General features: G+C 45.0%; 1 protein-coding gene across 2 annotated transcripts in view; it reads right to left on the reverse strand.

The window, feature by feature from the left end:
- Nucleotides 1-3,910: 3,910 nt before the first annotated feature.
- PRIM1 (DNA primase subunit 1) overlaps nt 3,911-12,669 on the reverse strand; it is a 28,594-nt gene continuing 19,835 nt past the window's right edge. Inside the window, exons 11-13 of one of the 2 annotated variants that reach the window (XM_061614873.1) lie at nt 8,273-8,364; nt 7,073-7,171; nt 3,911-5,458 (exon numbers count right to left, since the gene is read on the reverse strand). In XM_061614873.1, the coding sequence (XP_061470857.1) occupies nt 5,439-5,458; nt 7,073-7,171; nt 8,273-8,364 (211 nt within the window). In that variant the 3' untranslated portion in view covers nt 3,911-5,438. The remainder of the gene's footprint in view (nt 5,459-7,072; nt 7,172-8,272; nt 8,365-12,669) is intronic. The other variant, XM_061614872.1, reaches the window with a different exon arrangement.

Consider the following 12,669-nt stretch of genomic DNA (forward strand, 5'->3'; position numbering starts at 1 on the left):
TTCTTCGTGTGTCACATCTTTTTTAGATTGTGGCCCTGAGGGCAGGAACCATCGTAGAACTGGTTTTTGTTTTTGTTTTGGTAAGCTGCTCTGAGAGCCAGTTTGGAGCTGCTTCCTAGAAACTGCCCAGAAGGAAAGACCTGCCTTCTTTGTGGGCTGAGAAAATCCTAGCTGCTTGATACCACTCGTTTGTCTCCAGAAATCCTCAGTGGACTCTGCTGCCTAGTAGGTGGTGGTTGAGAGCTGGCACCAGGATAGACCAAGGACGAAGGCAGGAAATGCTGTTTGGATAATCCTGGCAGCCCACAAATCTGGTGTGATTTCCACTCTGGAAACTATCCTTGAGAGAATGTGTTTTACAAAAAGAACCCCCAAAATACAGTAGAGCACACATGGATCCATTCCCAAGTATCAGACCTTGGTGATAAATTAGCAATACAAGGAAAGTATAAACACCAAAAGTAAAACAGTTACTTGCTGTACTGACAAAACAATTTCCAATGTCAGTTTAGATTTATCCTGTTCCGGGACTCTTGTTTTGACATCAAAGACAGCTATATCTGTGGAATTTATTTTCTTGAAGGGGGAGGACTGTAGTTCAGAGGTAAAGCATCTGGCTTGCAGAAGGTGCCAGGTTCAATCCCTGGGAGAGCTCCTGCCAGTCAAAGTAGACAATACTGAGGTAGATGGACCAATGTTCTGACTCTATTAGGCAGTTTCCTATGTTCAGGACAGCTGTTGAGGCTTGCATATTCTTCGTGGGCCTCCACTGTTTCTTACCTCATGGCCACTGAGCAGGAGGATGCTTTAAATGCTTCTGAATGAAACCTTCCGTTACTGTTGCCACTTGTGGCTGTATACCCTGAGTAAAGATGCCACAGCTCCAAAAACAGCAAATTCTTACTATAGATATGGTGAATAATGGCGAACATGATTTCCTGGAAAGGCTTTATAGCACAAAAGTTGGAAAAAGAGGTGGCAGACTTCAGCAACTGCACAGTTATGAGTGCAATCACAATTTTAACCATAACACCCTATTCATTTTATCAATATTTCTGTATGTCTGTTTGTTAATAAAGGGCTTTATTTATTTATAACCTGCTCTTCATTGTTTACACAATCCCAGAGTGGGAAACAAATATTAAAACAATACAATAAAACAATAGTTAATGTAAATGCAACTTAAGGTAAAAAAAAAGTGTACTAACAACATTGCTCCATCACCCTCGTGAAGATCACCACTCTAACCAAATGCATGAGTGAATGGTCATGTTTTTACCTGGCACCCAAACTCTAACAGTGTTGGTGCTGCTTGCACCTGAGGGATACAACAAAACTCTGGAAGTGAAATTTTGGCAAAAGGTGTGCATGCTTCTCTGCAATAAAAAAAATGAGAACTTGTTAAAACTTTGTAATGGCTGAAGACATGTTTTATTGGATCCTTTCTGTAAACATAAGAATTTCCTACAATCTTTCTCTTGAAAAAGTGGGTACATATTCTTCCTAGATATCATCTTACAGGTAATACACTAAAATGAGAATTGAATGTTATACATATGCTTTGATATATTTGTTTTGAATGTCCCAATCAACATCCCATGCAAGAACGTATTAACAGGACTGACAGCAATTTCACGAGAAATCTCTAAATTTCAGTTATTTTGGGAACTAGGTGATGGTTCCAAGTCTACCACTTATTTACCAAATCTTGGGGTGTAGCCCTTGTAAAAACAAACAAACAAAAACAACCCACCACATTTAGCATTATTTACCACATATGGTAAGAATTAACCACATATTGTAAGGGGAAGTATGGTGCAGTGGTTAGTGTTGTCAGGCTAGAACCTGGGAGATCAGGGTCCAAATCCCCACACAGACAGGAAGCTCACTGGGGTGACCTCGGGCCTGTCACCATCTCTCAGCCTAACCTCCCTCACAGGGTTATTGTGAGGATAAGCTACAAAGGGGAAGATCCATATACACCATCTTTAGCTCCCCAGAGGAAAGGTGGGATATAAATGTAAAAACAATAGCACTAATCATACTAATATTTGATGCTAGCATATGGATTACCAGGCTGTAATTTGATCCTGTGCCCAAATCAGACCATTAGCAAATCTAACCTAGTTCCATCTCCTCCATCTAGAAACAGCTCCTTAAAAAGAGGCTGTGTTCCCCCATAGTTTATACCATGAGTCTGCTGCTCTTTAGGAGGAGGTTCCTGTTTCCTACTCACTATTTTATACATAGGAATCTTTACCCCACTTTGCAAATGTTGCATTAAAAACTTCCAGAATCATGGAAGGAGCTATTTCACATGCAGAACTGGGTTTTCAAATCATTCCTGTGCCAGTGGTGACCACTATCTGTCCTTGATTGCATTTGTACACCAGGGCTTATAAAAAAACACTTGCTAATAGCAAAGGAGCTTGCAGTCACTGGGCAGATCTTAGTGTTAAATAATAACCACTCTTTCACTGTACGCTTTAAGAAGAATTGCAAGTGATTCTCTCATACTGGAGGTATTGTGCTTTCTTCATACTCATACCTTGCCATGTTCTGCCCATGATGGATGGGGAAGGATCAGTTGAACTGAGCAACACCTTTACCCCCCCCCCCGGGCACCCTTTTATTTGTCTGTAAAAAATAATTTGTGCTAAAGCATGGCTGGGAGCCCAGAGTCTGTGAGCTCAAATCCCCACTTGTGTCTCCTGGGTGTCAAGGGCCAGCTAAAGATCACCCCCACAGTGAGTGGCTCGGGGGTTACGTGCCCTGCCACCTGTGCAGCCGTGGGCAAGCTGCAGAGTCCCAAGGAACCATTTGATCCTGTCCATTCCTGGGGAATGGTGATTAGTTTTGCTTCCAGAATGAGCCCTAAACAGCTGTGAAGTGTAAAGGTCTCATTCACTCGCCCAGTTGTGTGATCTGGGCATCTTATTTGTGTACAGAGAGAGATTGGGGGCAAGGGGAGCTCAGCTCTACTTATTTCTTCTGCACTTAAGCAGGAGACAAAGCAGGGGTCATCCACCCTCATCTTGGACCCTGTAGGCCTTTGTCTATTTTGTCATGCCAAGATTCCTACCTTTGAATTAAGAGGACTTGCTTAAAAAAGAACAAGAGCAGTGTTCGGTCACAGCGCTGGCATGCCTGTCTTGCCTTGATCGGATCCGATCTCGTGATGCCCGTAATCAACACTGGTCTAGTTTTATTAATAGCAGGTCAGGACTGTGTGGGTGGTTCCTCTGCTCCCCTTTCCCTCTCCTTCGTGTAGGGAGGGAGAGCCCTCTGGTCAATCGCCAGAACGAGACTACATTTCCCAGGCTCCTCCCTGGGACTGAAGCATGGGGCAGAGGGGAGGGGCTGTATCCTCCAGCTGCATTGTAGGGGCGCCCAGCAGCTGGGAAAATGCTGCGAGCCAGTGGCAGGGCTGCTGTTCGGCTAGCGTCTCCATGCTTGGGGTCCTGCAGGGCTAGAAATTGTAGCGGATTTTAAATATACATTTTGTAGTAATTTATTACTATATTTTCTAGGCGTTTTTAATTTTTTTCCTGGGCTTAGAGTACCTTTGACGCCCCTCAAGCGTGGCGCCCTCCTGCCATGCTTACCTTGCTTACCGTATTACGCCGGCCCTGCCAACCCATATTGTGTTTGCATTCTTACAAATTTGTAGGGGAGTCCAATATCTCAGAGAGGAGGTCAGGTCTCCTGCTCCCCTGGTGCATTCACTACAGCTGCACAATTTCCCCACTTTAAAAAATTTGATAGAAATATCTGTTGGCTATAGGTATGTTCTTAAACCGCTAGGATTTTTTTGCCTATTAGTGAATGTTAGTTTTGGATTAGAAATGTGCATTAGGGAAAAAAAAGAAACAATCACTGCTGAAGTGGTGACTGGAAAGGTAGCAATTTTCTTTAATACATTATAACAATAATAATAATAAAAACCAATTCTTAAACTAACAAAATTATTTCGGTTAAGTACTATTGTGCACACATTTAGCATTTTAGCGTGAATTTAAAGATAAAAGATATATGAAAAGAAGAGCAGTAACATGAAACCAATCAGAAAAAGTTATAATGAATGTTCACTGCACATGTTGAAACCATACTTCGCATCTCAGAAAGACAGAAGCGTAACACTAAGCTCTTCACACCTGCAGAGATTGTGCTACTGTTCCATTTATCTAAAAAAAAGTCAGGTTTTCTGCAGTCTGAGAAAAGACACAGCCCCTGCAAAAACAGAGGATAATACTGATGGATGCTGCTGCTGTATGTACGCCCTGTGAACAGCAGTCCAAAACCCTCTTTGCGTCAGGCTGGTGGGGGAGGTTTGGATTGGGTAGAGGTATCCCTGCACCCAGCCATGCTGCCCTCAGCACCACTCCATCAACGCAGAACTCCCTCTTCTGCCCAAGTGTTGCATTCTGTGGGTGGGGCTGTTGGCCCAGCATCTGTTGGATCCCAAGCTGGCCCCACGGCCATCACATGACAGCATCAGGCCCAATCGTTGGACCAGCTCCAGGATGGGACAGCAATCTGCCTACCCTGCCCCTTCTGACCTGAGCAGCATGGCTGCAGATGTGGCTTCACCACTCTGTTAAGTACTTGCTGGGCAGTGGCCAGGGTTATGACGACTGTTAATTCATTCCATGTTAGGCCTACACACATAGCAACTATGGCATGAAGTGGACAGAGGAGAGCACTGGGTTGCTGCTGAGTCAACTGAACCAGGCAGGATTGAATGATCAAGTGAAGGTTGATGCATAGGCCAGAATTTGGTATGATGGGTATGGGCCCCGATTTTGCCCCCTGATTAACAATGATTACACCCCAGTGAAGAAAGTGTGGCAATTCCAAACTAACTGCCTAGTGTGGAAGCACCCTGGAAGCTTCTAGAGTGTAGCTATTTTGAGGATAGAATTCAGTCACATGCAAATTCAAGCTGTGCTATTAAAAGTTGTTTTGGTGCTCTTGTGCAATAAAGCTTCTTCCTTCCCCCCTGCCCCCAAATTGGAAGGGATAGCAATTGCTTGTCGCAAAGTTATTTAACCTCCCTGAAAAACAAATCAGAACAGATGTTCAATAAGTAGCCAGTGTCATCTAACCTCCCCACAAACAGTCATCTGGAAGTGACCTTCTGACTCTGTGCAACCACCCAAGAGAATTTTTGCAAACTGGAATTGGTTTTCCTCTCCATTTCAGACTGTAAGCAAACTAACAATGTTTGTGTGTCTTTTGAAAAATTTAATTATGAAAATTTAATTATCTATAAGACAACAGAGCTTTAAATATAAAGAAAACCTAAAAGGATAACATGAAAGAAATTCCTTCTAAGATGTTAAAATAAACAGCCTTTAGAAAGTTCCACAGTAGATGATCACAGCTATCTGGCTGCATGAAAGAGTCATAGTTACAGCACATCAAAAGTCCAACAACCTTCAGAAATCCAGCTGCATGTCTAAAAAGGGGAAAGAAACTCTGTTAAGGCACAGTATGAAAGTATCCAATATGTCGTTCAACACTTTATATGGCTGGATGGGAAAAATTCTGTCCCAGGAATCAGCCTGGAAGGGTGGGAGTACACACTATTAGGGCCCTTCCACTTTTATAGTGAGTTATTCGCAGTTTCCCCCTCCCAAAAAATCTTTTCCATTGCAAAACTGCAACTGACTGTCCACACCATCATATTCATTCATTCTTTTTTGAAACAGGATTGCGTTCTTTCCCTTCCACACTAGTGATGAGATGTGTTCAGATGGAGAGCTCAGTTCCTACAAGTCACACCCTTCCCTTTCCTCTTTTCTACTCCAGCCAGTGAAATCCTGCTGTACGAGCATGCATGCTGGAATGACAGCTCTGCATGCTTTTTTTTTTTTAAGTTACACTTGGTATTCCAGAACTTTAGGTGGCCATGGGGAAAAGGTGACAAATGGAAGGAGAGGAACACGTCACTAATCACACACACACCCCATTGGAATGTTTACAGAAACAAACATCTACATTAAGTTGGCTTTGTACAATGGTTCTGGATTTTGAGCAACGATGGATTTTTTATTTTTATTTTTTTGCAGTAGATAAAAAAAGAACCAGGATGATTAGGGAAATAAACTGTAATCCTGACACAATGATGATGACAAAGGTATGCCTGGGTCCTTAAAGAAAAAACAAATGAAAGTACAGTGCTGTTACCCAAAATAGCCCCATGCTGAGTTCCCTGCTCTGTAGCATGCAATACAATCTTCCTTGCTACCTTGACATCACTGTGCTGTGTGACTTCCCTGTCCTCTGCTAGCTGCAGCCAATCATGTGAAGCAGAGAAGGACCATGCAGTGGCATCAAGGGAAGTTGTACCACATCAGGGTGGGGTGGAGGGACACAGGGCAGCTGTTTTGGGTGGTAAGACCCATGTTTCTTATGTGTGGTTTTACCATATGTTTAAGTCACAGAGCAAAATGAGCCAAACTCCAAATCAAGACATACGAGAACAACCAGATCAAATGTCAAAACAAGGGATGCAATGGAGCTGCCGTACATTTGTTCTGTAAAATGGAGATGTTCTGTAAATAAAAACACCTTGTAAAGCCAAGTACTTGTGGGTCTCCTATTAAACTCAGCAGTGTAGTGGCAAATTCAGAAGTGCAGGATCCCTTCATTATCGTCCTCCCATTATTTTGTTTTGCTGCTGGGTTGAGAATGAAATCCTTGTGAATGCCTTCTTCCTCAACAACAGACATCCCTAGGAGCCAATCAGCATGAAAGGAGACAGCTACTGAGAAGAGTCTTTTTAGTGGCTGACTCACCTCCTTTCACTCTGATTGGTTCCAATCAGCAGGAAAGGTCAAGGAAGCATGTTAGAAGATTCTTCTCAGTGGCTAACATGCTCCCCTTTCATGTCGATTGGCTTGTAGGACACTGGAGACATAGGGACCCAGATGGGACCCTGCTCTCAAAAAAGTAGAGTCTAAGACCCTCCCCAAGTCCCTAGACTGATTAAACCAACAGGGGCAACCAACATTTGGGAACTGTTACAGGCAGCTCAAGCCAACATCCTCTTTCTGACTCAACTTCTTACCACTAGCCTTGAGACGTTCCTTTATGTCAGATTTTTCCATTTCCTCCAGGAACTGTTCAAAGACTTTCACATATGGAGCCAGGCTGGTTTTCTTGTAGTCTATAAAAGAATCAGGGAGGGAAACAAACAAAGTATATTGTCAAGCTGTTTCATTTTCCACGCTTAACTAAATCACTGTAAAACAGATCTGAGGGAACCGGTGGGCCTCCAGATGTTGCTGGACTCCAACTCCCATCAGCCCTAAACCAGTATGGCCAATTATCAGGGATGATGGGAGATGTAGCCCAAAACAACTGCAAGGCCACAGGTTTCCCCAGCTGTGTTGTAACAGAAAACTGTGAAGTGTCAGCCCCTGAAAGCTCCAGCTTTCTGCATTAGAAGATCTTTTTTGTGAAGAGCCCACTTCTGAAGGCTGAAGGCCAAACCAGATGAGCATGTGTTTTATAAACACACAGTCACTGGTTTGGCTATAAAGTAGAGAGGGTGATTAACTTTTAACATGAAACAGAAGGGCCTAGAGGTGGGAGCAAAACCAGTCTTCTCCCCCACTTGACCTTCTTGCGTGCTGCTGCTTTAAGATATTTCCCCCCCACAACCCATTCTGGAAATGAGCCAGCATGTAGAAAAAGTTTTAAAGTAGCAGAATGCAAGAAGGTAAGGTGCTGCGAGAGTCGCTCACATCTTTTCCATCTGTGCTCCGTTCAGTGTTAAAAGTTAATCCCGCCATTCCACTTTATAGCCAAACCTAGGCTATCAACATGCACATGTCTGGTTTGGCCCTCAATGTGTGTGAGATGTTACCTGAGGGGTGGGAGCAAGCTCATTACAGGGCTACATAATTGCCCAGTGACTGTTGGGGAAAGCACTCTCATTCCAGCCTGCCTTTTCACGGGGCAGGCTGCAGTTCCTTCCTGGCAAGCAGACCTGCTGAATTCCCCACAGTTTCAGAGATTGCAGGTAGGGCTTCAGTGCCCTGCATGACTCCTAGCTCTTAATTAGCATCTCCTGTTTTGCATAATTCTCTATGTAACGCTAATTAGCTCCACTGCATCCCATTGCAGAATTCAGTTGTTATTGGTACAGCCTTTTAATTCCTCTCTCACACACCCCCGTGGAACACACACATCCGTGAGGACAACAAAGAACAGCATTGAAAGCAGGCAAAGACTTCTCAAGATCTCATGCTGTCTTTCCACTCACCTCTGCTCCTCCGAGAGCATTCTGGCTCTCCTTCATTTTCCTTTGCATCACCCTTGTTGTTGCTAATCGTGTCCAGCTCGTGACAGAGGTGGCTAAAACAAAAAAGAAACAGTGGGAATCTCACAAGATTTGGAAGGTATCACTAAATCATTATAATGCTTGACAACATTAGCACACGCTAATTATACTGGATACATTTGGTAAAAACGAAAACAAAACCCAGGTTCTGGGGAGGCAGCACACAGCACTGAAAAGACAGTAAAGGAGGCGCCAGAGAAGCCTCCCTGGGGAGAAGATGCTGTGAATGGGGCATTGCAGCTGGAATCAACCCACCTGACTCCAGTGGTGGGGACACCTGGAAAAGGGTCTTCCAACTACGATTTATTTATTTATTTATTAAATTTATATACCGCCTGATGTGGAAGGAGGCATTTCTTAGGAAAACGTTGATAAAAGTTTTTTTAAAAAAGAAAATGTGCTTGGATTTGGAAGTCGGGAATAGGCATTTTTGCAGCCTGGGATGTTAAAATTCAGAAGCTAATGTTAAGCTTTGATCTTTCAGTTTAGGATTTTTAAAATATCGTTGCATTTCTCTTTACGAATGTCGAAGTCTCCCGGAAGCATTATTTCCTGGAAGCATTATTTCCTCAGATCCACCTTGTTGTTGGTGTTGTTTATTTCTACCCCGCCTTTTGGCCAAAAGGCCCTCAAGGCGGCTTACAAAAAACACAAATATAAAAGTACATCAATAAAAACAATACAATTTACAAAAAGCAGCAGTTACAACTTCCAATAAAATACATTAACAAATCACAAATGCCTTCAGGATTATAGGGTGGAATTCTTTAAACAGCTCAGTCCTATGCAGAGTTAAGCACTCCTAAGCTCACTAGTGCCTGTGATCAGGCTGCACCAAGAATGGAGAAGCTGTGGCCCTCCAGATATTGTTGGACTACCACTCCCATCATCATGCCTGATCATTGGCTGTCTGTGAGTGATGGGAGTTGGAATCCAACAACATCTAGAGGGCCACAGGTTCCCCAGCTCTGAGCTGCACAAAAATCAAGGGAGATTCATAATAAATTGCTTTCACACATTTTAATATTGAATTTTTATATTGCTGTAACCCATCCCAGGACCTTATTTATTTATTTAAAATATTTCTATCCCGCCCTTCTACCCTATAATAGGGCACTCAGGGCAGCTTACAAAAATAAAATCAAACATGTACATAATAAAATTGTAAACAGTAAAATCACAAAAACATTAAAATAAATTACAATACATAAAATACAATTACAACACACACACACACACAGAGAGAGAGAGAGAGAGAGAGAGAGAGAGAGAGAGAGAGAGAGAGAGAGAGAGAGAGAGAGAGAGAGAGAGAGAGAGAGAGAGAGAGAGAGGGATTGGTAAAAAGGGACTACAAAGGTAAAATTTAATAGAAGGCATAAAATCAGCGTCAGGCTTTACCTTCAGTCCCTCCCAAAGGCTCTCCGGAACAAAATCGTTTTCAGAAGTCTCCGGAAAACCAACAGGGAGGGAGCAGAGCGAACTTCTTGGGGTAGAGTATTCCAAAGCTTGGGGACCACAGCTGAAAAAGCTCTCTCCCACGTGCCTGTCAATCTAACTTCTTTCACTCCAGGCACACAGAGGAGACCAGAGGCAGATCATCTTAAACATCGGGCAGGTACATATGGGCGTAAGGGGTCCCTCAGGTACATTGGTCCAAGGCCATTTAGGGCTTTAAAGGTCAAAACCAGCACTTTGAATTGGGCCCGGAAACAAATTGGGAGCCAGTGGTGTCGATAAAGCACAGGGGTGATATGCTCCCTGCGCAGTGCTCCAGTTAATATTCTGGCTGCTGCATTTTGGACCAACTGCAATTTCCAAACTGTTTTCAAAGGCAGCCCCACGTAGAGTGCGTTACAATAATCAAGCCTCGATGTCACCAATGCATGTGTCACTGTGGCCAAGTCAACTGCCTCCAGGAATGGACGCAACTGGTAGACCAGTTTGAGTTGGCCAAAAGCACTCCAGGCTACCGCAGCCACCTGATATTCAGTAGCAGGGCAGGATCCAGGAGGACTCCCAAACTGCAGACCTGCTCCTTCAAGGGGAGTGCAACCCCATCCAGAACAGGTTGCAACCCCGTCCCTGATGCAGTTTTTCCCTTGACCAGCAACACTTCTGTCTTGTCTGGATTAAGTTTCGGTTTGTTAGCCCACATCCAGCCATTCACAGCCTCCAGGCACCGATTTAGGATGAGCACTCCCTCCCTGCAATCAGGTGGTAGGGAGAGATAGAGCTGAGTGTCTTCAGCATATTGATGACATTGTACCCCAAGTCTCCTGATGACCTCTCCCAGAGGTTTCATATAAATGTTAAAGAACATGGGAGACAGAATGGAACCTTGCGGAACCCCACAGGCCAACAGCCAGGGGTCGAGCAGTAGTCTCCAAGCACCATTTTCTGGGTCCTGTCTGTCAGGTAGGACTGGAGCCACCGTAAAACAATGCCTCCCAATCCCATCCCAGCTAGATGGTCCAGAAGGATCCCATGGTCGATCGTATCGAAGGCCGCCAAGAGGTCCAGCAGCACCAACAACAGGGATGCACTCCCCCGTCTGATGCCCGGTGTAGGTTATGAAGCAGGGCGACCAAGGCAGTCTCTGTCCCATGGCCAGGCCTGAAGCCTGATTGAAAAGGGTCTAGATGGTCCGATTCATCCAGGAAAACTTGGAGCTGAGCAGCCACTACCCTCTCAATCACCTTGCCCAGAAAGGGGAGATTAGAGACTGGGCAGAAGTTGTTAGGATCCGCAGGGTCTAATGAAGGCTTTTTTTAACAAAGGTCTTATCACAGCCTCCTTCAACAATGTTGGCATAGAACCTTCCCTTAAAAAAAACAGTCAGCTACTCCCCCTCTGGCAGATTTGATTAACCAGGATGGGCAAGGGTCAAGGGAACAAGTAGTGGCCCTCGATTCTCCCAGAATCCTGTCCACATCCTCAGGCTTCACAAGCTGAAAAGAATCCATAGAAAAATGACAAGAGGAAGCTTCGGGGACATCTGGCACACCTGTAGTTAATGAGGAGTCCAAGTCAGTTCGAATGCAAGCAATTTTATCTGCAAAGTGCCTCACAAACATGTCACAGCAAGCGACTGAGGGCTCAGTCTAATGTAGGGCCAGAGCCTGAAAGACCCTGGACTACCCAGAAAAGCATCACCGGACGACACTGAGCAGACGCAACGGTGGCAGAGGTGCCTTTTCTTTGCTGCTATCATTGCTACATGATAGGCTCAAAAATGAGCTCTAGCCTGTGTTCGATCGGAAGCGAACTGAGTTTTTCTCCATTGTTGCTCTAGCCGTCATCCCTGCCGTTTCATCAGGCCCAAGGTTTGAGTAAACCAAGGTGTATTATGGGCCTTTTCTGGTGGGAGAGGGCACTTTGGAGCAATAGTGTCCACCGCCCAGGTCACCTCCGTATTCCAGAGATTGATCAGGGCTTCGGCAGTATCGCCAGCCATGCTGGGAATATCCCCCAGAGCATTCAAGAAACATTCTGGATCCATGAGTCTCCTGGGGTGGACCACCTTAATCGGCCCTTCACCCCTGCAAATGTTACCAGGGGCACAAAGTCTAAACCTTGTCAGGTGGTGATCTGTCCATGACAACGGAGTCACTAAGAACCCCTCCACCCTCAGTTCACCTTCTTCCTGTCCCAAACAGAACACAAGATCAAGTGTGTGTACTGCCACATGCGTTGGTCCAGATGATAATAGAGACAGCCCCATGGTTGTCATGGCAGCCATGAAGTCCTGAGCCGGGCCTGTGAGTCTAACCTTGGCATGTATGTTGAAGTCACCGAAAACAATCAGCCTGGGGAACCTCAATACCAATGCCGAGACCAGCTCCACCAGCTCAGGGAGGGAGACTGTTGGGCAGTGGAGTGGACGGTACACCAACAGAATCCCCACTCTCTCTCCCTGACCCAACGCCAGGCACACACACTCAAAGCTGGAGGTGTTAGGGACAGGGTACCTGACGGGGAGATAGATTCCCTGCAAACAATTGCAACCCCACCTCCCGGTCCCCTGGATCTAGGCCACTGGAGTGCCACAAAACCTGGTGGGCAGAGCTGGAAGAAGCCTACTCTGCCTTGGTCATTTAGCCAGGTTTCGGTAATACAAGCAAGGTCAGCGCATTCATCCAGGATTGAGTCCTGAATTAAAGTGGTTTTATTAGTCACTGACCTTGCATTCATCAGCAGGACAGTAAGATCCAGGGAGTTCCCAGCATAGCTACCAGTGTCCTGAGGGTTAGAAGCGGGACCCGAAGGGATGCAAGCACAAAGATGTCTTATATCCCTTCCCCTGTAACGGCCAGTCTGCC

Source organism: Rhineura floridana, chromosome 3, assembly GCF_030035675.1.
Source record: "Rhineura floridana isolate rRhiFlo1 chromosome 3, rRhiFlo1.hap2, whole genome shotgun sequence".
Lineage (NCBI taxonomy): Eukaryota > Metazoa > Chordata > Lepidosauria > Squamata > Rhineuridae > Rhineura > Rhineura floridana.